The 24000-nt window shown below is 51.1% G+C and overlaps 2 protein-coding genes across 2 annotated transcripts in view; one reads left to right on the forward strand and one right to left on the reverse strand.

Moving 5' to 3' along the window:
• Nucleotides 1-24000, reverse strand: part of MACROD1 (mono-ADP ribosylhydrolase 1) — a 251469-nt gene that overhangs the window by 196245 nt on the left and 31224 nt on the right. The gene's annotated exons all lie outside the window — the stretch shown is intronic.
• On the forward strand, nucleotides 16742-19668 carry FLRT1 (fibronectin leucine rich transmembrane protein 1). Its single transcript, XM_044448605.1, has 2 exons — nucleotides 16742-17047; nucleotides 17989-19668. The coding sequence occupies exons 1-2, from the start codon at nucleotides 16742-16744 to the stop codon at nucleotides 19666-19668; spliced, it is 1986 nt and encodes a 661-aa protein (XP_044304540.1).

Raw genomic sequence — 24000 nt, forward strand, 5'->3', positions numbered from 1 at the left:
AGCGGGGGGCCGCGGGGCCCCCCCACCGGCCGGCCAGCCGACCCGTCCCCGCGCGCTCCGCGGGTCCGAGGCAAGGCTGCGCTCGCACGACAGCCAGGCTGCCAGAGCCCCGTGGAGCCTGCCTGGCAGAAGCAGTCTATCCCTCCGGCAGCTGCTTCGTGGCGGGCTTGGGTGGCGGGACCCGGCCAGCCCACGCGAGCTTTGCCTCCCCGCACACAGGCGCGTTGAACCGGGCTCCCACCACTCACTGACACAGAGGCGGCGCTGGGGAACTCCACCTTAAAAAAAAAGTTAAGTCAAGTCACAAGCTACCTGAGAGCTGGGGAAGGACACAGTACCCGTCTTGCTATTTTGTTTTAAACAAACAAATCAACGCACGAGGCCAGGTCCTAGGGAAGGATGTTGCCTCCAAGCGCCCCTCGTTCGCGTCTCAGGGCTGGCCGCACCTACCAGCCAAGGCTGGGCAAGATGGATGCTTTGGTCCAGCGGGGCAGGGCCCTCCCTCCCTGTTCTCCCTGGAGCACACCTGACCTTGCATCTCAAGCGGCAAGTGAGGCATCGGGAAGGGAAGGGAAGGGCAGCCGCAGGGCCCCACAGCAGGCGCTCCCAGGAGAAACAGGGAAGGCTGTCCCACCACTCCGAGACAGAATACTGGAGCTGGAGAGCCTGACCAGTTACGAAGCTGAAGCCTTACCCAGCCGGTAGAATTCAGCTACTGTGCGGGGTGGTTGTGAGTGGGTTGGGTGTTTTGGTTTTTTTTGGTGCTGTTTAAACTTCATTCTGCATGCCTTGGAAGATGGGTGGGAGGCAGACGTAATAACCAGAGGCAGTCCATCCCACGGAGAATTTGGATGTAGGGAAGCCTGGCTGATTTGGGGGCAGAAAATATGCCCCGATCCTCTGATCACGAAGGGTAAAGTTGACAGCGAACAGAGCTAGAGACCTCCTTGCTCTGTATCGGTTTTGAGCCTCCACTCCGCATGCAGACACAATGAACCCGACATCGTGTTTGCTACACTGGTATGATCAAATGGTACCCTAGGCCAGGGGCAAGGAATCTGCAACCTTCCGGATGATTTTGGACCACCCAGCTCAGGGACTGACGGTCAGCCTTGTGCTAGAATCCAACCACACCTGGAGGGCTGCAGGTTTCCCAGCTGTGCTCGGAATGCTACTTACTCTGCAGACAACAGCTTGTGCTGTAGTGTTAATTCCATTACACGCTAGCAAGGGCAAGTGTGAAGGCAGGTTGCCCCCGGGGGCCAGTGGCTGGGTGAGAGCCTGGCAGCAGATCCAAGCTGCTCTCACGCTCCTTGTGATGAGTGCAAAGCTCTCCGAGCAGGAGCTGAGCCAGCCAGTCCCCAGCAGCCACGACCATTGCCCAGGGCACGCTTCTCCACCCTGCTGTCCCCCTGGATGTGGGAGTTGTATTCCAACACAGCTGGAGGCACCAGGGCGGTGGAAGCTGGCACAGCGGGCAGTGTGTTGCACGAGGACCCGCGAGACCTGGGTTCGAATCCTCACTCATCCGTGAAGCAGAACCACATGCTCTAAGTCCCACCTTCCTCACAGGGCTATTTATGCAGGTAAAATATGAGAGGGGGTTTTGCATGGCACCCTTTGAAGAAGGGCACTATTAGTAAGTGTAGCACTTTTGAAACAATGAGTGTATCTTGTTTTGCAATTGGTATAAGTATCAAATCTGTTGATTATTGCCTTTGTTATTCTCATGATGCTCTCAGAAGCAGAGCATTCTTGTTTTTGGACTGGCCAAATGGCCAAACACCCACTAGCTGGATCCACTGCAGCTGAACTAGATGCACACTTGTTGATGATCCGCTGCTGTCCAATGGAGGCACAGCTAAATCCTAGCTTGCTTCTGATTGCTCTTGGTTACATTGCAATTAATCAAATGGACCACCGTTGGCTACAGAGTCAGTTCTTTCAGAGAAGATGGGATCAGAACCTCCCAGATGGTGGATCAGCTGGGACCCAGTGAGGTTGAGCCAGGCAGGTATGACTTGAACCACCCAAAACCGAACCATCTGGCTCAGGTGCCACAGTGAGTCATTGCAGGTGAAAAGAGCCAAGGTGCCGGCTGGGTTCACACAGCTGCCAATTTGAATGTGCAACCCATGATTGGGGCGATGGGAGCGCTGGGCCGTGTCATGTGAACCCTTCCAGAGTAAAACCATCCTCTCAGAACCCTCAGTTAGGAATAGGGTTATGCAAGGGTTGTTTAATCCTCAAGTAGCCCAGGCTGGCTGGGTTCACATGACACCCCCCCACCTCTGGTCACCCCAAGCAGGGTTCTAAATGCAAAACTGCAGCCGTGCAAGGGTTGGCTGCATCCTGCCAACTGGCCCCCTGCCTCAGTCCATGGCCCCAAACCCAACTTTGGGTCAGTACTGATCTTCTGGAATGAACATTCACGTCACGTGTATCATTAACATGCCAATCCAAATTGTATCAGAGAGACCAGATGCCCTTCCTATGAGGATCAAATCACAAATGGGTTCTCCAGCTGTGTCATGATAGGGGCAGCCATTAAAGCTGCACATCAGTGGACATCTGCTAGATTCTACAGAACTTGACTCCAATGTATTTACAAATTAGCGTTGAGCTCCTGTTGTAACAGATCCTCCTCAGCCCATTGAACTTTACCTTTCTCCTCAAATATTTTCATCCAGTCTAGCACCAATACAACACCACAATCCCCCTTGTAGGTTTGGAGCCAGAACTCCAGATGATTATTTTTTTTGAAGACCAAAAAGATCCCCTGTTTTTATTCCAGTGGCAGGTCTGGCCCTTTCTGAAGACAGAGTGCTTTGTAGAGAGAGTCAACATCCCAAGTTTACTTTTCCTTCCTCTGCTCAGCTAATGTTCTTTGCTTTGAACGCAGTGAAGCCTGATGGAAACTTTAAAGACGCAAGAGCCGATTTTAATATTTAAACGTGTTTCTTCAGACAAAAAGAGAAGAGGGGGAAGAGGGTTTACAAACTTGGGGGCTGTGGGCAGGGATTTGAGCAGTGTTATGAATTATTAGGCAGAATAAAGACTCCAGCAGGAATTGGATTGCTTTCCCCCACCTTTATTATTTTTAGTTGTGTCGTGATGAAAGCTGAACTGCTCAGATGCATTCACTATCACCACAACCCACTACCACCATGTGCCCTCCATGGCTGAATCTCATCCTGAGGGGCTCCCGATAGCTGCCAAGTCTTGCAAGGTGCCCTGCCCTCAAATTTTGCCAGGATTACTGTACAGCCATATAGCCTCAGACATTTTGCAAGAACTTAGGAAAGGCCCTGCTTCCAGGACTCTGCTTCTGGTTGGAGCCAGCCAGGTTCTCGTGGGAAGGCTACAAGAGCAATACATAGCCGTTGATAGGTTTTCCCTCCGTACAAACATGCAAACTGCCTTGCTGGACTATACCGAAAGACCATCTACCCTGGCATCCTGTTTCCAACAATGGGCAAAGAGCTTCACTATTTTCCTAGCAAAAACCACTTTGCAAGCGCCAGCACGGGGGCTGCTCCTGGGACTGGTTCCCAGTGCTTTCTTGCTCTAGTCTGGAGCATTCTGTCTCCCCCCAATCTCCGGGGGTTGCACAAGTGTGTTACAGCAGCTGGCCAGTCACATTCTTCATTGCCCCCTTGGGTTCCTGCTTTCCTCTCTCACACACATACCCCCACCAGCCACCTGCCTATTGTCAAGCTGAAGGCCTCCGGGCTCACGGTCCCAGAAGCTGCCTCAGATCACAGCAGCCCATCCACCACAAAAGGAAACAACTAGGGAGCCCCTGCTGAGAATGAGCAGCAACCCAAGGAAGAAGGGGGCGATTGGCAGGGGGCCTCAGCTGAGATGTCCAGGAGCCACCAGTGGCCTTCCGGACTTGCAGCGAAGGATGTTAATGTTAAACTAGATGCTTCCAAGAATCTCAGAAAGAGGGCATGGAGGAAACAGCCCCTTCTCGTCACTGGTCTGCAGTAGGTGGTGTTCAGGACATACACCAGGGCTGCGAACCTAAGGATGCCTACCTGGGAGTAGGTCCCACTGGATTCAGCAAATCTTGGCCAAGAGGTTCTTAACTGCTGTGGACAATAGCCTTGGACAGTCTTGTCCTCCTTCATGAATTTATCCAGCACAAATCTCTTGCTCAAATGCTCCAACTGAGCAGCCGCACCAAGTGGCAGGAAGTTCCAGGATGCTAATTTTGCACACGGTAGGAAGTCCTTCCCTTTTTCTGCCTGCCTTAAAGTTGCTGCCGACCAGCTTCATTAGCCAGCCTCCTGGGCCCCAGGATGAGAGAAAGGGTGTGGGGAGAACCGCTCTCCAAATGGTGGGACATGGGCACTCTGTGAAGAATGCGGCTGCTTGACTCATCTAGCTCTTTAAAACATTAGGGGTGGGGAGCTCTTGGTTGACAGCCGAGTGCTAAACATCTAGCGGCACACAGAAACACACTTGCGCGCACACACACCCTGAAAGCAGATGGATGCTGATTCCTTCTGGGAAAAATAACATTAGTAGCTTACATCTGATCAACCTCATCTGCAGTGACAACATCTGGGCATCAGTGCAGCACAGTTTTCCCATGCTGAAAAATTGCTGTCGGGTTGGAGAGAGCTTTCATCACCCAAATTTACCTTTTCTTTAAGTGTGCGTGTAGATGGAAATCCGAAGGATCAGACTGTTGCCTCTGGGTAGGGCCTGTTGCATCCTTGTTAATCCCTTTCTGCCTCCTCCTGCTTCAGTGTGCATTCCCACAGCAAGTGAGTGGGTTTGGGAGTGGGGGTGGGGGAAGCTCAGCAGTTTGGGGGACTATAATGCTTGTGCAGCCCCAAATTAAGTGAGCAAGCAGAGGCGCCTCTTTCACACACTTGCTGTCCGCCATTGGCCGAGCTGCTCTGATGTCACAAAACAGGTTTGGCAACCTGAGTGCTAACGGGAGAACCTTTGATTCAGTGTTCCAAACTTAATGAGCAGCTTTTTATTATGCCATTAATTGTACTGCCTACAACTCAATTGAATGCTTTTCAGAGCCTAATAACAGTGGGCAAGCTAGGAGTTGTAGGACTGTTCATCTGTTTAAACATGCATACAATTGCACCCTTAAGATATTCAAAATTGACAGTGCTTTGCTATGACAAGCTGGTGGAGGGAGCCCCACCCCAGAGAAAGACCAAGAGACCTAGTAATGCGTGGGGTTTGGGTGACACGCGGATTCAGATTCCCACTTGGCCATAAATCTCAACAAGCAACTTTGGGGCCAGCCACTCCCTACCTTGTCTACCTCGGAGGGTTGTGGTCTGGATCAGATGGAAGGGGGAGCACCAGTGCTACCCCAGCCTTGCCTTATTTCTCCCTCTCCTGATGAACAACAGCCCAGCAATCCTAGAATACCACACCTGGCAGCGTTAGGAATTCCAAGAGAAGAATTATGACTGCCACCCCTGCCAACTTGCTTCCTCTCACTATCCATCAACTCACAAAGCCACAAAAAGTGAGGGTAGAGGTAGAGATCTAATTTAGATCCCTTCCGTACGGTAACATGAAGCAGCAGAAGCGGAAAATAACGTGTTGCGAGTATGGTTGGCCTTATTCATCCTTGCTCCCGGCTGGCCTAAACAGACAGATGGAGGGCTTCGCTGAATAGCCCTTGCCGAAAACAGAAGGCTGCTTCCCACCCAGGCAGAGTGAGGCCTGCTTTTCTCCTTTCAACGGGAGCTCCCAAGGCACAAGCCCAGGATGTCCCACACTGGCTACAGCACCTTTGCAGTGGCACACCCAGCTGCCTGCCTACTTAGCCAATCTAATGCCAGTTCTCCAAGGCCTTGCTGCTACTTCTTGCAGCCAGAGACTGAACTGAAGACATTACACAGGCAAAACAAGTGGACTCGGCTACAGACCCCTGAACCTCACCCGCCTCTGTGTGATCAAGCCGAGGTGCAGGAGCGATACAATGGAATCAAAGTGCTGCTAAGCGTGTGTAAAGGCTGCTGTCCCGCTCACTGAAGACTGAAGGGAAAAGGCTTCCCTTCCAGGGCACGGGCAGCTTCCGAGGGGCTCAGAGGCCAATCCCCTCCTCCTGTGACAAATCAGGTTCATGAACATGGCAGCGGGGCATATTCTGCTCGCCCATATTCTCAGGGAAATGGCTCTGTTCCTACGTGGGGCTTGGCTCTGGGTACCCCTGGTATTTTTTAATTCCATCTCTACATGCCCAATAGGCAGCATTCTCTGGGAGGTTTACAGGAGTACATTAAAAACTGCTCTGCACTCGACTGTACCTATGCAGTTCTACCACTGGATACAGGCATGGATCGCTTTGTAGAGACATGTTTTCTGACTCCATAGTAGATTTAACTCCCCCACTTTTTTTACTGCTCTTCTGCCAGTTAAATGAGTGCTGTATCTGCCTCGACATGTGTTTGTGGATAGCTGAGCTACCCAGCACTTGAAGTTGCAAAGTTAAATCTTAATATGAAGACATTAAAAACTCACCTTGTTGGATCAGACCCAAGATCCACATCTTCGTCCAGCATCCTGTTCCTGACAGAGAACAGGCAAATGCGCCACCCCCACCCACTCCCAGGGGAGGACCCACTGCCATCAGCTCTTGCGGGTTTGTGGCAGAGCCCAGCTGGCTGTTCTCCCGCTGTGGCGTTTGCCACAGTGACCGTGGCTGGCGGGAGTGGCTGGCGGGAGTAGCCGCCAACCCCCTGCATGCCTCATCACTTGGAGAATGGCCTGGCTGCGCTGTGGGGTTCTGCTAGGGGCAGGCAGTGGGGAGTGGTGACAGCAGCAAAGGCAGGGGGAGGGGAGGGGAGGGGAGGGGTGGCCGGGAGGGCCATGGCCCCGGGGCAGCCCTTGTTCTCTCCTGCCTCTGGCAGCAGGAGCGCTGGGGCCAGGGCTACCCAACAGGGCCAGCGGATTTATAGCCAGCCTCTCCAAAACATGCCAGTGGCTTACAGTGCAGTTCAGAGGTGCTACCCACATCGTGCCACGGTCCTGCTTTTTCCTCCTTAACACGTAGTAAGGGGGAAAAAAAGACTGAGGCAGCAGTAGGAAAACATGGGAGGGTTACGAGTGGAAGGGGACACTGTTTGGACCCCCTGTAAAGTTCCGTGAAAGACACGGAATGGTGGTGTGATAATAGTCACTCTTATTCATTTATTGAATTTCTATGCTGCCCAACAGCTGAAGCTCTCTGGGCGGTTCACGATACATCTGAAGGCACCCCACAGTTATCCCTGCTTTCACCTTAACTGCTCAAGTTCATCTAAGCTTCTCAAGGCCTCCAAGTCCAGTAGGTCAAAGCTAAGCATCTTATTTGCAGAGAAGCTGGGAGGGGTTGCAAAACAGAGAAAGCTAACTCTCTTGAAAAGGGGCTGATAATATATACTACTGTTTGTTTTTAAATCTAGTAAATTGACTCTTGGACAGCTTAATTGCCAGTCAGTCTGCCAAGCAAACTTCAAAGGAAAGAACTAGAGGGTCAGAAGAGAACACAAAAGCAAGTGGTCAGATTTTGAAAGCAGGGGAGAGGGTAGATCTGGAGCAGGCCACTGAAGTGAAGACGAGGGATGCGTTTCTAATACACGAGTGCTGGGAGAGCCAAAGCAAATGACCAGATAGCAGGAGCACACTGCGGAATGCAAAAATAGCTGGATAGCAGATAGAAGTGAATTAATGCATACCAATCGGTACCCAAGGGGATACTTGCCAGAAAATGTGTTATTTTAAACATTCAAAATAGATTCATCTGAAATAAATCCTCTCTGCCCCCCCACAACTCCCCCCTGAATTCTAAGCTAAGAAGTGACTGTTTGCCAATCAAACTCATATAACATAACCCAGGGTGGAGGTACGTAGATGAAGGGGTGGAAATATGCAGAAGGAAAGCCTGGTCAGTTGTAAACATTTCCCACTGCATTTTGTGGGGAAAGGCTGAAGAGCATAGCAGTCGTAAGCCTATACTGAGTCAGACTAATGACAGCACTGACTGGCAGCAGCTCTCCAGAGAAGATGGGATTCTTTCTCAGCCCTTCTTGGAGATACCAGGGACTGCGGTGGGACCTAAGGAGCTGGCCTCCAATGACGTCCTATGGATACTGCAAACATTTCTCTCTTTCTGCAGAGGAACAATGGAAGCTCAGGCTACTGGGCAGTAGATATCAGACTGCTTATCAATGAGGAGATCTGACCTCTTGCACCCTTAAGCAAAAATCATACCCTTCCAACCAATGAGCCAAGCATACGGAAGATTCCTGTGGTATGCAGCCCCTCCACTGTACTGCCCTATCATTAAGAACAGGCATTTTGCTAGTCTCTAATCAGGTCTAAAGCAGCAGTGCATAAATGGGAGCCCATGTTTAAGATCACTTCCTACAGATTAGTTCCCCAACAGTTTGCTCGAAAGATCGCTTTGTATGCACATCCAGTGTGCTTGGATTAAAGAGCATTCTCCCCCTCTGATTTTTGAGTGCACTTCCACCAGAGTGCTCACACACTCCTGTGAGCGTTTTGTATTCCACACGAACCAGTCCTGGCTGCTTTCACATTTGCCACATGTGGATTAGAATCGCCTTCTTTCCCCTCTTTCAGATGCTCTTCAGGAAGTAGAAAGAGCCTAATCCCCTAAAGCTGTTCAACAGCCACCCCGGCCATGCAGGTGGTGGCGTGACTAACATGAGTGTGGCCGCTAATCTGAGGGCCAACCTTGGCCTAAGCGGAGCAGACCTAGATCAGATTAGCAACCAAATTTACTCCTTGGGGGCAGGCGAGGGAAAGAATAGCTTTATACAGACTTGCAGAATTTATTTTGGGCAGGGATGCACCTGATACAAACACTGCATATTTGTCATTAGGAATCACTGTCCGAAAGAGAGAATGGATTTGAAATCATTGCAGGTTTAGGAAAAGAGGGGAGAAGGCAGCGATTGGGTGTGAAAGTGTTTCGTATCTAGATGCTGACAGAGCGACCATGCTTGTTGCTCTTGTGACTTGTCTCCGACTTAGAGTGACCCAGTGAATGGGAGCCCTCCAAGACGCCCTGCTCGTGACAGCCCCACTCAGCTCTTCCAAGCTCAAGGCTGCGGCTCCCTTCCCGGAGTCCACCCGTCTCTTATTTGGCCTTCCCTTTCACCTCCTGTCTTTGACTTTCCCTGGCATGACAGTCCTCTCCAGGGAGCCTTGCCCACTCATGATGCGTCCAATGTAGAACAGCCTCAGTTGTGTCATTTTTGCTTCTAAGGAAAGCCGTGTGTTGTTTTGCTTAGACCAAGGGTGGCCACCTTGCAGGTAGCACTAATTCAGTATGCACTGTGAAATTTGTATCTTCATCCATTTGTGCAAATAAGTATCCTGAAAGCTGTTGTGCTCCAAAGTAAAAAGTGTGTGGAACTAAAGGGGCAGGTTTTGTAAAAAACACACACACACACACACACACACACACACAAAATCTGAGTTTTTGAGATAAAGAACATGCAATGCCTTGGAGAAGGTTTTTCTTTTAAAAATCTGACTTAATGCACCAGTATTTAAGGTTATTGTAATACTGAATGGAAATGGAGACCTACCCAGAGCCACCCGCTGAATCTGTATGCAAGAGGACCAGATGGGAGGACAGGATCTTTCTACTCATTCTATGTAAGGTTTACTAAAACAGCGGCAGGGTGCAGGCTACCACTTGTGAAAAGCATATCGGTGACTTAACCCTCCCACGCCCCTCCTGACCAAAAGGCGGAAAATCTAGGGAAGGCAGACAAGACAGAGACGAAGGGCTGGTCAGGAGACTGGGGGATGAGACATGCCTTGGCAAAGAAGTGGGATTTGAGATGATTAATTGGTAGCAGAGCACACCAAAGGCTCCAGGCTTTTGGCAAGTCAAGGATGCAAGACGCTGGGCGAGGCTGGGCGTGGTGCAGAGAACTAAGAATGAGGCAAAGGTGGCAAAGAAAAAGGGTGTGGATGGGAGAAAGGAAGCAGAGCACCTTAAACAGGGAAGTCAGAAAGCAAGAGAGCGCGGAAGCAGGGCTGGAGCCAGTGGGTGCCCACGGTCAGAGGGAAGATTTGGCAAGGTCAGACCGAGTCCGCTCACCCGCCTTCTGTCTCCGGAAAGACAGTGAGGACAATAGCCGTCCCACCATGTTAAAGCCACAGAAGCTGGTGGCCATCACCAAACAGCAGCAGAATTCCACAAGTGTGGCTTTGTGAAGTGCAAGTGCCTTGTGTGCTGGGCGTCCACATGGTGGGCATGTCGTGAGCGGAGCCGGCTGGTGCCGGAGGTCAGACTGGATGGCCCGGGAGACCCTTTCTGACTCGCTCTGTTTCTATGCTTCTATTTGGAAATGTAGCAGCAGCACTGCTTGGGTCAGACCAAAGCGCCATCTAGTCTGGAGTGTCAAACCCCTCTGGACCCAAATTCCACTTTCGGGGAACTCGGGAGACAGAGGACTATGTTCTAAGCTCCCCACCCAGATCTAGCCCAACATCCTGTTTCCAAGACTGGCAAGCTAGAGAGCCTCTGGAAGGCATGATAGCAGTTCCCCTTTTGTCTGCCCAGTAACTGGCATCCAGAGGTACAGTGCTTCTGGACACGGAGGTGCTGTTTAGCTAATACCCACTGACAGACCTCTGCTTTACAAATTTGTCTAATCGGCACTTGCTGGAGTGAGTAAAATGGTCCAGAGGTCCAGCAGGGCTGTTGGATTCCATGTCCCTCCTAAGGTTCAAACAGCTTCCTTCTAAGGGGCTTTGCCTGAAGTCTGTCCCCTTCCACACAGAATCTTTGGGCCAAGACTGAGCGAGATAATCATGGCACGAAAGAAGGCTGACTCTGCCCTCCACACCACATCTCTCACTGGTCTTTAAGGACATAAGGACAGCTGTGCTGCTTCAAGCCAAGGGCTCACCTAGTCCAGCCCAGCCACGGGACCCCACAAGCTGGACACGAGCAGACAGGCGTGCCTTGGCCTCCAGTAATCCTATCCCAATACAACCACAGGTGAATCGCATTAGCCTGACCAGGGGCAGCCTCATGCGCTGGGCTGCATTCACAGGTAGAACGCAGCATTTGCCGCTACAGAGGCAGCTCTGAATGGGGGTGGGAGAGAGTCTGCAACGCCTGGCTTTAGTGAGATGTGCAGCAGTGGTTACCAAGTGTTCGGAAACCATGTCCAGTTGGTCGCTCTTATTTGACGCCATGAAATATTGGGCTATAAAGGATTTTATGTTCTGTACTGGAGAATACGGCCAAAGAAAGGATAAGCCAGAGGAAGATAGAAAAGTGGGGGTGAGAGGAAGGGGGCGGTGAAAACAGACAGAGGCAGGAAAGAGAAAAAAGAAATGTAAAATTTATAGAGGAATTGAATGTATAATGAAGTCAAAGCGAGCGAGTGGTTCCAGTGATTTAATGGGCGCTGGCCCAGCAAGACACCTTGCCGACTCAAATCTTCCATGAAAAGGGCCTTGTAAAAAATAACACTGGAAGGAGTTTAACTCAACCGAGGTTAAGGGGCATACGCGGGAGCCCTGTAAAGCATAGCCTTCCATAGTAGTGGAAGCTCCCAACGTCCTGCATGAATGAGTGCCTGGCTCAGATAAGCCAGGACAAAAAGTCAACGCTGGAAGGAAGGAAGGGCGAAGGAAGCATATGGTTTGGGGATGGTGGGGGGGGGGCGGCGGGGAGAGATGACAGCCTGAGGAGAGGGCAGGGGTGATGGATTGGAGGGGGAAGTGAGAGAATGAATCAACAGAGGGAGAACAGATGAGGCAATCAAGGCATACAGAAAGGTGCCTCTGTTTGGAGATGATTATTTATTTATGGGGCATGTCCTAATTGCCTCAAAGAGCAGTCCTTGCACCCCTTGTGTAGAATTAGGGAATCGGCAGTGGGCTTTACATCTCCCAAGGAGCCAAAAAGGAAATGCTTCTTTTTTTATTATTATTTTCTTAGCAAAAAGAAGGGAGGCACCGTTACAAAGTCACAGGCAGGGTCTCCAAAGGTGGCAGGAGGAGTGTGGGGCAGGGGGTGCTATCGGCAGTGACATCAGGGCAGGGCTGTGGGGCACACGTCCAGGGCTGCACTCAGCAAAACGAGCGGGAAGGCCCCCAACAGCTTGCCACATTACCATCTAAAGAGCCTCCCCGCCATAAGAACATCAAGCCTAGAATTACCTAACTAGACCACTGTGCATTTGGAACCTGGAGCACACCTGGGCTCAGGGCTCCCTCGCCCCTGCAGGCCTCGCTGTTGCTCACCCGTCCCCACCACCTCCGCTGCCGGGAGCAGCAGCAGCTCCAGCCTCCCTTTGTTTCGCCCTCTCTTTCTTCCCGTTCTCCACAAGATCCAAGAGAATAAAAACCGAGGCCATAAAGCAAAGCAATTTACTGGCCTTAATTTGATAGGCTACATAAACCGTGTAATATAAACAACGGGGGCATAAAAGAGCAGCCAAAAGAGGTGGTTAAAGCGACAGGCGCCTTTTCAGGGCTGCGTGGCTGTAGCCAGGCCTTCCCCCCCTCGCTCCAAAGGTCTGTTGTGCTGCGTAATTGGGAATCCGAAGAGAGGCAGAGAGGAAGCTGCAAGGGCAGGGGGACGGGACACAGAACAGAGGTGGAAAGCAAGGGCGTTGGAGTCTACTCTCTTACACACCAGCAATGTATTTCCCCAAAAAGGGTGACCAGTTCAAGCTGGCCAGGCGAGCACTGGCTGAGAACAGTGCCGAACAGCCAGGGCTCTATATGCCCTGCTTCTCTTCCCAAAACTGCGTCGCCCAAATTTGGTGTTAAGCAAAACTTCAAGTGTAAACCAGAAATGTCGCTAGTCCCTTAGAAGATCTGGCACCCATCTTTGCACTAATTTCGTTGAACTTTTTTCCTCTTAAGTTTAGTTGTCTTGAAAGGGGGTGCGGTGGCCACATTGCACAGGGAAAGGAGAGGTAAATCTTCCTTCCACGACTGTGGTCCCTCCTGGGAATCTCCCTGTCCCCTAACCTGCACGACAGCCAAGTTGAAGAAAAACCTCCCAGTGGCACCAGTGGGCATTCTTTTTGAAAGCTTCATTGTTTGCAGTGCGTGTGGGGAAGATAGATACCTTTTCCCTCCCCAGCTGCAGCCCCCCTTGAAAATTGCTCCCCACGTGGCAATTTAGTTGAGGAAAACACCTCCCATGGGCATCAATGGGCACTCAGAATTCTGGGGTACAGAAACTAGGATGTGGCAAACCAGTCTAGGAATGGAAGTTTACAGGCCCAGAGTTAGAGTAAACCAGGAGTACACAGGTTTTTCGGCTCCAGGGGCCACATATGATGCTTGATTAGGTGCCACATGTCCACACATACTCACACACACACACACTGTAGCGGCCATTGTGTCCACTGGCAAAATGCAAAAGTTAGGGAAGCCAGAAGTGCCACCAAGAAGTCCTGCACTCACCTTGTAGCTCCCAGGATGCTTGTAGTGGACGGCCTATAAAAACTTCTAATTTCAACTGCATATGGCACACCATCCAAATAAAATGTCAGACATCAGGGAATGGGCTCAGCTGGTGCCAATGGGGGCTGGAGGGGTGAAGTTCAGGGCAGCTAGTGGAAGAAAAAGCCAAGGCCAGAACCCATCCTGCACAAGGAGAAATTGGCACAGATGCTGTTTGTGTTGGGGCAGAGAGAGAACTACACGTCTGCACACAAAAGCCATCTTGCAAATCCACAGCAACTGTCTGGGCTTCCTGATCCAGGATGTGGGAAGGAGAAAGCCCCACACTGCTATGAATCCACTTTTTTCTGTTCCGGCAATAACACCCATTGCACAGAAAAGGGAAATGGAGACAAACAACTTCAGGGGCTTGCTTACTAAGGACAGGGTTAGGGTTGGATCGTTCTGCCTCAGACCTGGAGAGCCAAGGGGAAAAGAAGGCGGAAGCGCATAATTGAGTTCTGCGCAGGTGATGCCCAGAGAGCAGAACGCTCAGAAAGGGGGCTCCAATCGGGGCCAGCCCCCAACAACGCTGCGTGCTTGAAAGAGCAGTGGCCAAAGTCAACGCACGATTCCTTTGGTATCAGAGCCTTTCCTGGGAAACGCAGGGGGGCATGAGCGGATGCGCAGGAGGGGGGAAGCAGCGGGGGGGAAGGCCACCAGGACTGCACGTTCTTGTTGCCTTTTTTCCACGTCTTAATGTATGCAGTGTTGTGGCTGCGGCTCCCCAGCGGCTGGGTTGTTGCATGTCAGCTTCCCGCTCTTAAAGTTCTTCTTAAGAGGGATTTATAATGTCGGCTGCAAGCCCTTTCTGCAGTTTGACAGATGCTGCCTGAAGGTTTAAGCACTGGGAGCACAGGCGGCCGTGGAGTTGGCTGCGGCTGCTTTGGATTGGGTGGGCTGCTGAGGTTTTCCCCCCTCCGGGGAGATTGCTCTTTTGAATCGGGCTGCAGAAATACAGAGGCCTGCTGACCCGCATGCAGACAAAACCACGGGGATGTAACATCTGGTCACAGCTGTGCATCTGACACTAAAGTGTCCACAAATGAATACTGATAAAGTTGTGTTTGTCATTGGTTTGCACAGGGAACAGCGAGCAGAGATGATAATTTCTCACTTCCTTCTTCAAACTCTATTCTCGTACTGTATGTCATTCCTTACACTCAGACAGCTTTTCCTCTAGTAGTAACTGTCTGAGGTTTTGCTACAGTGTGTGTGTGTCTGGTTGATGGGTTTGTTTTTGTAAAGTTTTTGTTTCATCACATAAAACGAACAGCCGCATGAGCACCAAGGTGCAACGGCAGCAACAGAGCTTGCGCTGAAGCCCTCGCACAGTGGCTGCAGGTGACAAGGAATCCTAAGCAGGTAGGCAGGTGGAGACGGGACAGAGTACCTTGTCCCTCCTCTGTGCCGTGCCAGAGCCACGTGGGCTTCCAAAAGAAGGAAGGCCCTTCCTCTGCCCTGGTCTAGAACTGCAAGCAGCTGCTGCATGAGGAACAAGGTTTTTCATCCCTTCTCTGCTAGCCTGTTACATTTTTTTGCCAGAGAGTGACTTTTGTGGATTACGATCCCTGTTCCCATCCTGCCCACAACCCGCAAAGTGTACAGAGGGAGAGAGGAAGCGGCTACAGTTCACTCAAATTCCGATTCACCGAGCTGCTGAATTCCTTAAAACTTCTCACCGTTCCTTCAGCTCAGTCCAGTATTTCTCGCACCCTCTGATCCATGGGCCCAGATTCGCAATGCTGAACAACGGCTGCTACTGGGGTTCTTGCCAACCAAACCCTCCCAATCACATACTTCAAAGGCTGAGTGGTGTTTGGTGCTGCCAGAGACCCAGAAGGCTGCCTGGGCCCACTGAGAAGCAGCCCCTGGGATTCTTCTTCTTGCCCATTACAACCTGCCCGTTCTCCTGTGTCTTGCTCTGGGCCAGGCAACAACGAGGGGGAGGAAGGGGAGAGGTCACTGGCTCTCTATCTTCTGAGAAGGCAACTGGTAGCCACAGAGACGAGCAAGGGCAGCGAGAAAGGAGACTCAGGGAAGACACCAGCCGAGGGTGTCTTGTCCAAAAGGCCCCCCTGCCCCAAACCCTGGAGCCAACACGAACCACAGCACTCTCCTGCGAGAAAACAGCCCAAGGCCATTCCGTGCCTCATTTCATGTGATGTTGAAAGGGAGCCAGCGAAAGAGCGGCAGGGGGTGGCCTCTGCCACTGCCGTCTTGAAAGGAAAGGAGAAAGATTATGGCACAATGGCAGCTAGGTGGGATTGCACAGATTGCGCTTCCGAATGTGGACACTCCGCCACATTGCGGAGTTCAAAGGCCTAGATGAGCTTAAGGAGCATGACAAAAGGCTGTCCAGTCCATATGGACTAGTCCTCTCCAACCTGTTGGTCTGCAACCACTGTCACGGCCGTGGCTGAAGGCTCAGGTGGGAGAAGGGATAGTTCACATGACCCCACTGAGTTGGTGACTGGAGCACATGCCTAAGGTTGCCTGTGACAATGCCACTAGCCCTGACATCCTTTCCAGCGGCAGGGAAGGGAACAGCTCTGATTAAAATCCAATTAAAAATCCAATCGGTGCTTTCACAGTAATTAAAGTTGTAGTTTTAAAAGGCCTCCAAGCCTCTCGGGTGCTGAGCTACCAGGTGTGGTGCTTCCGCCTCACAGGATGAGCAAGATGGCAGACAGGCTCCCTAATTTATCTGTAGCCTCAGCGTTCATTTATTGGTGTTTCTCATTCAGGGAGCATTTGATGGGCAGGGAAGAGAGTTCAAAGTGGCAATTCTTCGCCTGCAGCCTAAGCCAGCGCAGTCCATGGCAGAGCAAACTGCGTACTGCACAAAGCTCAGCCCACTCTAATCCCGCATAACTTGGGTGCTGATTGTGGTTTCTGCTGTGCTGGGGAAAAGGCATTCTACAAACGCTCATTCTTCACTGCTAAACCTGGCTGGCTCACAGTTTATGTATCAGCTCGTGCTTTACATATCCTGGGGCTGAACCCTGCCTTGGAAAGCAGGTTCTGGAGCTAAGCCCTAGTTAAATTAAATCCTAACTTGGCAGTCTTCACCAGAGAGGGAGAGATTCACATGTTTAATTACACAGCAGGGGTGTTAGGTTTGTTTTTTCTCTCCTCTCTTTTCACCACCAGACCTTGCAGATTGGGCGGAAACAAATCCAGAGCTAAGAACCTAAAAAATATTCTTTCTGCAGGTTCCAAAGGCCCAACGCTGGGACGGCCTAGCACCCCCCGCACCATGGCGACCGCCTCACCAACGGCTGCCGTGGTGACGGCCACCGTGGTGACCACAGCAGCTGCCATGGACCTGCGGGATTGGCTCTTCCTCTGCTATGGTCTGGTGGCCTTCCTGAGCGAGGTGATTGACAGTACGACCTGCCCGTCCGTCTGCCGCTGTGACAATGGCTTCATCTACTGCAACGACCGGGGCCTGACCTCCATCCCTCCTGACATTCCAGACGATGCCACCACCCTCTACCTGCAGAACAATCAGATCAACAATGCTGGCATCCCCCCCAGCTTGAAGAAAAAGCTCAACGTTCAGGTTGTACAACGGGGGGAACTTGCTGGAAACGGGGCACCTGCTCCCCACTAAATGAGCTCTTCCCTTTTCTCCCCGCCAGGATCTTAAAGAGCAGCAACAGGACAGGTTTCCCTCCATTCTTTCTAGGAAACTGAGAGGAAGGGTGCAAATATTTTTCAGGACCCAAAGGTCCAGCATTGTAGGAACACAGGAAGCTGCCACACTGAGTCCAGCCCTTGGTGGCTCTAGCAGAGTATTGTCAGCATGGCTGGCAGCAGCTCTTCTAGGGTCTTCCAGCAGGGCTTTTTGCTAGCCCCACATCAAGATAACCAGAGGTTGAACCCGGGGCCCTTCTGCATGCACTTGCCATTAAGCCACAGTTGCTCACAGGCTTTTGTCAAGTTTACTGTCCGGAACGTAAACAAGAGGTGAAGCTTGTGGTAGAGCGTCCCAGGTTCAATCACTAACCTCTCTTCCTAAAAGAGGTTTGCGTACCTGGGGCTCAGGAAGATCCTCTACCTGGATCAAGCGCCGTTACTAGTCAAAAACAGCTTTCCTCAAGCTCGTGCTCCCCAGCTGTATTGAGCTACAACCCCCATCATCCCCAGCTAGCATGCCTCAATGTATCTGGAAGGTGCCCTAGCGGGAAGGGCATCCCTGGGTTAGATGCATCAGTGACTTGATCTGCATGGTGCATAAGGCCAAGGAACAAGTATGGATCAAACAGATGTTTAGGTTTTTGGGTTTCGCAGACATTTTACAGTTGTTTTAGAATTCAAAATACCATTTTCAGGCTTCAGGTTGCAAACAGAGCTGGATAGCTTTGACACGCTAGCTTTGACTAAACTGGGAGCCCCCCCCTCCCCAGAAGATGCTAGAATCCTAACAGTTTTGAACAGTGTGTGCAGTTTTCCTGCTCTGTTGCTGCCCTGTTGAATTTCCTCTCAATCCGTTCCCATCAGGTCATCTACCTCTATGAAAATGACCTGGACGAATTCCCGGTCAACCTGCCCCGGTCACTGAAGGAGCTTCACCTCCAGGACAACAACGTCCGAACCATCGCCCGCGACTCCCTGGCACGCATCCCCCTCCTGGAGAAGCTGCACCTGGACGACAACTCAGTCTCCACCGTCAGCATCGAGGACGACGCCTTTGCCGACAGCACCCGCCTCAAGCTGCTTTTCCTCTCGCGCAACCACCTCAGCAGCATCCCCTCCGGCTTGCCCCGCACCCTGGAGGAGCTGAGGCTGGACGACAACCGCATCTCCACCATCCCCCTCCACGCCTTCAAGGGGCTGAACAGCCTGCGGCGCCTCGTCCTCGATGGCAACCTCCTGGCCAACCAGCGCATTGCGGATGACACCTTCAGCCGCCTGCAGAACCTCAGCGAGCTCTCCCTTGTCCGGAACTCCCTGGCTGCACCGCCGCTTAACCTGCCCAGCGTCCACCTGCAGAAGCTGTACCTCCAGGACAATGCCATCAGCCACATCCCGCAAAATACCCTCTCCAGAATGAGGGAGCTGGAGAAGCTGGACCTCTCCAACAACAACCTGACCACGCTGCCCAAGGGCCTCTTTGATGACCTGGACAGCCTGTCGCAGCTCCTCCTGCGGAACAACCCCTGGTACTGTGGCTGCAACCTCATGTGGCTGCGGGACTGGGTCAACGCCAGGGCCTCTGTGGTGAACGTGAGGGGGCTGATGTGCCAAGGGCCCGATAAGGTCAGAGGCATGGCCATCAAGGACATCACCAGCGAGATGGACGAGTGCTTTGAAGTGGGCTCACAGAGCAACTCGGGGGCTGCGGCGAAGACCACAACCACCAACGCCGCGGTCACCACCCCGCAGGGCTCCCTTTTCACCCTGAAGGCCAAGCGGCCAGGCATCCAGCTGCCCGACTCCAACGTCGACTACCCGATGGCCACCGGAGCGGGAGCCAAAGCCCTGATTCTGCACGTCAAGCCACTGACGGCAGACAGCATCCGCATCAGCTGGAAGGCGATGCTGCCAGCAGCCTCGTTCCGCCTCAGCTGGCTGCGCCTGGGCCATAGTCCAGCCTTGGGCTCCATCACAGAGACCCTGGTGCAAGGCGACAAGACCGAGTACTTGCTGACAGCCCTGGAGCCCAAGTCTACCTACATCATTTGCATGGTCACCATGGAGACTGGCAGCACATATGTGCCTGATGAGACCCCGGTATGTGCCAAGGCCGAGACGGCAGACCTGTACAGCCCCACCACTACCCTCAATCATGAGCAAAACATGGACCCAATGGCCGGGCTGCCATTAGCAGGAATCATCGGTGGAGCGGTGGCCCTGGTCTTCCTCTTTCTGGTTTTGGCCGCCATTTGCTGGTACGTCCACCGGACGGGAGAGCTGCTGACACGTGAACGAGGCAGCCGGAAGAAAGACGACTACGTCGAGTCGGGCACCAAGAAAGATAACTCCATCCTGGAAATCCGAGGCCCCGGGCTGCAGATGCTACCGATCAACCCGCACCGGGCAAAGGAGGAGTATGTCATCCACACCATATTCCCTTCCAATGGAACCAGTCTTTACAAAAGCACCCACACCATCGGCTACGGCACAACTCGTGGGTACAGAGACGGGGGAATTCCAGACATAGACTATTCGTATACATGATGCAAATTTCCCTTCTCCTCCCACGTACGTTACCCCCCACGCCCCACCCAAATGCTTCCCTGTTTTTAACTCCCTCCCCCTCACCCCCCCCAGAGTGGGGGGGTTGGTTGTGTTTTTTTCTTTAGTTGGGTTTTCTGGTTTTGGGGGTTTTATTTTGGTTTTGTTTCGTTGTTTTTTGTTTTTTTGCAAAGATGGAAAATAATTGCAAAACAAGAACTATTTTCCAAGCAGAACCAGGTGGAACTAAAGGGAGGGGAGGGGAAGGAAATTTTACAGAACAAAAACAAGCCTATTTTGTAGAAAAACACAAACAAAAAAGTTTTAAAAAAGTAGACATGGAGGGGAAAAAAGACATAATTTATATTTAATATACATGAGTGAAGCAAGACGAAAACACCCAGCTCAGACCATCAAGGAACATTGGGCTGCTGTTGTTTTTGTACCCCCAAGAAGGGTGGGGGGGTGTGGGAAGTGCTGGAAGAAGGGGTGGAAAAAGAAAAAAACAAAAATGCTACCTGTTTATCTTACTTCCTGTATAAATCTTCTATTTTGTTCAGGGGTTAGATTATAAAACAACAACAACAACAACACACAAAATGAAGCAAACCATCAAAATGTCTTTCCTGGGGGCTAAACTGTTGACTGTACTGGGGAGAGAACATGGGCAAAACAGCTTCCAGTTCTGCTTTCGAGTTCCATGACTCTGCTTTCCTTACAGGTTCCAAAAATATCAAACCAAGTTGAGCAACAACAAATAACTTTGGAGGGGGGGAGGTCTTTTTCTAGTTCAAAAACAAGACCCTAATCACAGCCCTCTGCACTTTGACTGAATTCAGACACAGACACACATACTGACACACACACATACAGTGCTGTGTGCTCCGAATCTATCGGAGCTTTGTTCTGCTCAACACAGACTGATCGTAGGAATCTTGCTGTGGTTACCTCCTCCTCCTCCTCCTCCTCGTGCAACTGTCTTTTGGGACAATCATTCAAGATTATTTTCTTTGTAGGAATAATTCAAGATGTAGTTCTTGCCTTTTTAGCAAAAAAGAAAGAAAAAAAGAAAACAAAAACAAACAAAAAAATGACACAAAAAACTGTGGAGATGGGACAGGCCAGCGTCTTCCAACCAGCAAGATGTTCCTTCCCAGGCCGGGGTTTACAAAATCCTAAACGACTCTCAGGCTCACACAGGATGTGAATGATTCTGAGGCGTTAAGGAAGAAGAGAGAAGCAAGGTTTCATTCAACCCTTTTGCATGGACTAAAATGCAACAAGCTCAGCTATCATCATTAGCTCGTCATCGCAATGGTTGGGGGCTTGTTTCATTTGCTCCTCTGTATGTTATTTTGGCTTTTTCTCCCATGAGAGATGTTTGGATGTGCAGATGGCAGAGCTAGAGACCTGGGCAGCTGCTTGGCTCGTTGGATGCACCTTCAAGGCCGCACTCACAAAAGGTTCTGTCGCAGAGCCTCCTGGGAAGGTCTGCATAACTTGTGACCTGCCAAGCCAAAAAAAAAAAAAAGGCAGCCCACCACCCATTTATCATGGCCTGCCAGGTGTTTGATACCCCTCCTGTTTTTGCATTCCCAGGCAAGGAGCAAAAGCAGGCGGTTTGTTAAGCCCCTGGTGGGCGGCTGCCTCCTATGGCTGGTGGGCTGCACTCATTTTGCTCGGAAAGGCCAATCCAGGTGTCTCACAAAGACTCCATGTGGGGTCCAGTTTTCAAATCTGAGGGACTTGGCATTGCAGATGTGGCAAAAAGATAAGGATCTCCCCCTCACACACACACACACACACTCACTCAGCCAGGCAAACCACATTCAAGGTCATGTCTGCCACGCAGGGAAAAGCATTCCAGTGACTGGGCAGCGGTGGATAAGAGAACGCACACAAGGATCTTATTGGAATTGACGGATGTTAAGCATGGATGACAAGGAATTGGCCGATCTGTTTGCATATGGACTGCTGCTACTTCTCACAGCCAGGAAGGACAGTGACCTGTTTTGACCTGATCTTAGCTTGCCGGATTCTTTATACTGCCGGTGAGAGGACCTCCAGAAAACAAGCTGCGTGGCAACTGACAGCGTGTGCCACACTGCATCTGTGTGGCACACCTGGATTGGACCGCTAGCTGTCACATACGGGAAGAGAGGGCCAGGAAAGCTGGTGGAAGGGCCAAGTGTGGGAACGCTTGGCAGCCCAACAGACCACCAGTCTGAGCCTGTAGAAAAGAGCTTGATGTCTCTATGGGTTGTCAGGCTTGCCTGTGCACACTCCTACTAAACTCCTACTACTAAAGATGTGGGTCCTACAGAATGAAGAGCCCCACAAGCTTTTTAAGATGGACAGATGGATGGGAGACCCAGAATCAAATGGAAAATGATGAAAGAGGAGGAACAATCATTCATCCGACCACCTGACCAAAACCAAGCAAGGTATGACCTTCCTCCAAAATTAGGAATTACAGGGATATGGAGTTGCAGTTCTTGTCTCCAAGCAGAGCAGGCAGGAACACTTCCCAGTTGAATTCTTTTTTCTTTTCTTTTGCAAACATGAGCCCACTGTGAAAGTTTTAGTCCATTAGCTACGCACTGTGTTATGTCCATCTCTCGTACATTCCCCCTGCCAAGCGTTTCTGCCATCCAGAGCAAGCAGCAAATGCAGATGAGCGGGCCTGGTGAGCCGTTATCTGGCCAGCAGGCTGCATCTGATTTGCCTGGTCACGTGCTCAGGGCTCCTCCAAGCAAACCTGGGGAAAATGTAAAGCATCGCTCTGCTCCTTCCCAAAGAGGACTCCATTTGTCTCCACCCAAAGAAACCAATCAGAAGCCACTCAATCATTCAACCTACAGCCTCTTCTTTGCTCACGCACTTTTTTCTTTTTCCATGCCTTCTCATCCCTTTACAAATCCACAACATTTCAACCCCTTAATTTCCGCGAATGGCAATAAATGGGATTAGCTGGCTAACTGGAGAGCGAGGCAATAAACACACCATTAGAAGCATCTTTCCGAGGAGTTCTCTCCTTGCCAACGGGGCTCTTTGACGAGCTCACGTTCCTTAATAGCGACAATAACAACTGTTCAGAAAAATGCATTTTAAGAGGCTTGTGACAAAACAAAGTGATGGGAAAGGCAGAGTGAAGTGAGCAGAAAAGGAAAATGCTTAAAAGCCTGGCCAGTCGCCACAGAAATGGCAGAACAAACATTTGGCATCCATCAACTCACCAACAAGCAGTGCGTCCCTCTAAATTACAATGTGTATCCTGCAATGCTGTTTACTGCCTTCTTCCATACCAGAGAAGTAGAAGCTCTGACACGAGTCCCTAACAGAGACTGCACATTTTGGACTGAGTTTGCTTCCGCTCTGTTGTCAATGCTGTACATTCGCCAGAGTTATGAAGAGATATCGCTGTGCTCCCAAGAGGATGCACCTGCAGTAGCAGCTTACTGCAGCTTCCAAAACTGGACAGCCAGGTGATGCTTAGTCCATTCCCAAGGTTTCAATGCCACAGGCAATTTGGGAGATAGGAAGCTAGGAACCATCTCAATGTGCAAAGAGGGCTTTTGGCTGCATTTTAGGTTATTGCCTTGATGGGTTGAGGGCACTCAAGCACTCATACAGCCCTTCCAAAAAGGTAGGCACCTGCATTTCTGCTGCTGCAGGCCCATCCCTGTAGGTATGTATGTTTGGATGCATGTAGGTGTCACAATCTTCATTTGGCTAAACTGGACAAACACTGCACCACCAATTCCAACCTGGCAATTCCGTTTTTCTAGCTGCCCAAGGAGAAGAGAAAAGCTCGAATCCAGCCCCGGCAAGCACATAGTTGGTGAGCTGTGTTTGGCTTCCGCTCTCTGCGACAGAACAACACCCAGCACCCAGCTGATACAGCAAGCAGGGCAGGGGAGGGGAGGAGAGAAATGGGAAGGGTAGAACCACCTTGCTGCCCTATTACTTTTTCCAGGGTGAAAGTCAGGTGCTCCAGGTTGCAAAGCAAGTCCAAAGCAGCTGTCCTGAAAGTGCTGTCAGTGGAGCAGTGAGGAGAGCTCCTTCAGGGCAAAGAAATGCAGACTGGTAGGCATTTGTAGCTGTGTGGAAATTTGGTCATGTGACTTACCAAGGTAGGCATGTGCTGATTTTTTTTTTAAACCAGTCCTCCTCCCAGAGCAGTTTGTTTTTAGTGTTTGCTGTATTGGAAAAAGTCTTCTGGCAATTTAACACACAAGCTAGTGAGTAAATCTTCTGCCCTGGATTGCCAAGCAATGGAGTAGGTGTGCTGTCTCCCATTTGCTGCATTGCTTGCAATTTAGGCACAGCCGAATA

The sequence above is a fragment of the Varanus komodoensis genome, unplaced genomic scaffold (assembly GCF_004798865.1).
Source record: "Varanus komodoensis strain SLA01 unplaced genomic scaffold, ASM479886v1 scaffold55, whole genome shotgun sequence".
NCBI classification, from domain to species: Eukaryota; Metazoa; Chordata; class Lepidosauria; order Squamata; family Varanidae; genus Varanus; species Varanus komodoensis.

Excerpts from the sequence above, each read along its gene's own strand:
- FLRT1 (XM_044448605.1), top strand. The coding sequence starts at position 16,742 with ATGGCGACCGCCTCACCAACGGCTGCCGTGGTGACGGCCACCGTGGTG. Across the intron at positions 17,048-17,988 it reads AGAAAAAGCTCAACGTTCAG|GTCATCTACCTCTATGAAAA; the intron begins GTTGTACAACGG and ends CGTTCCCATCAG.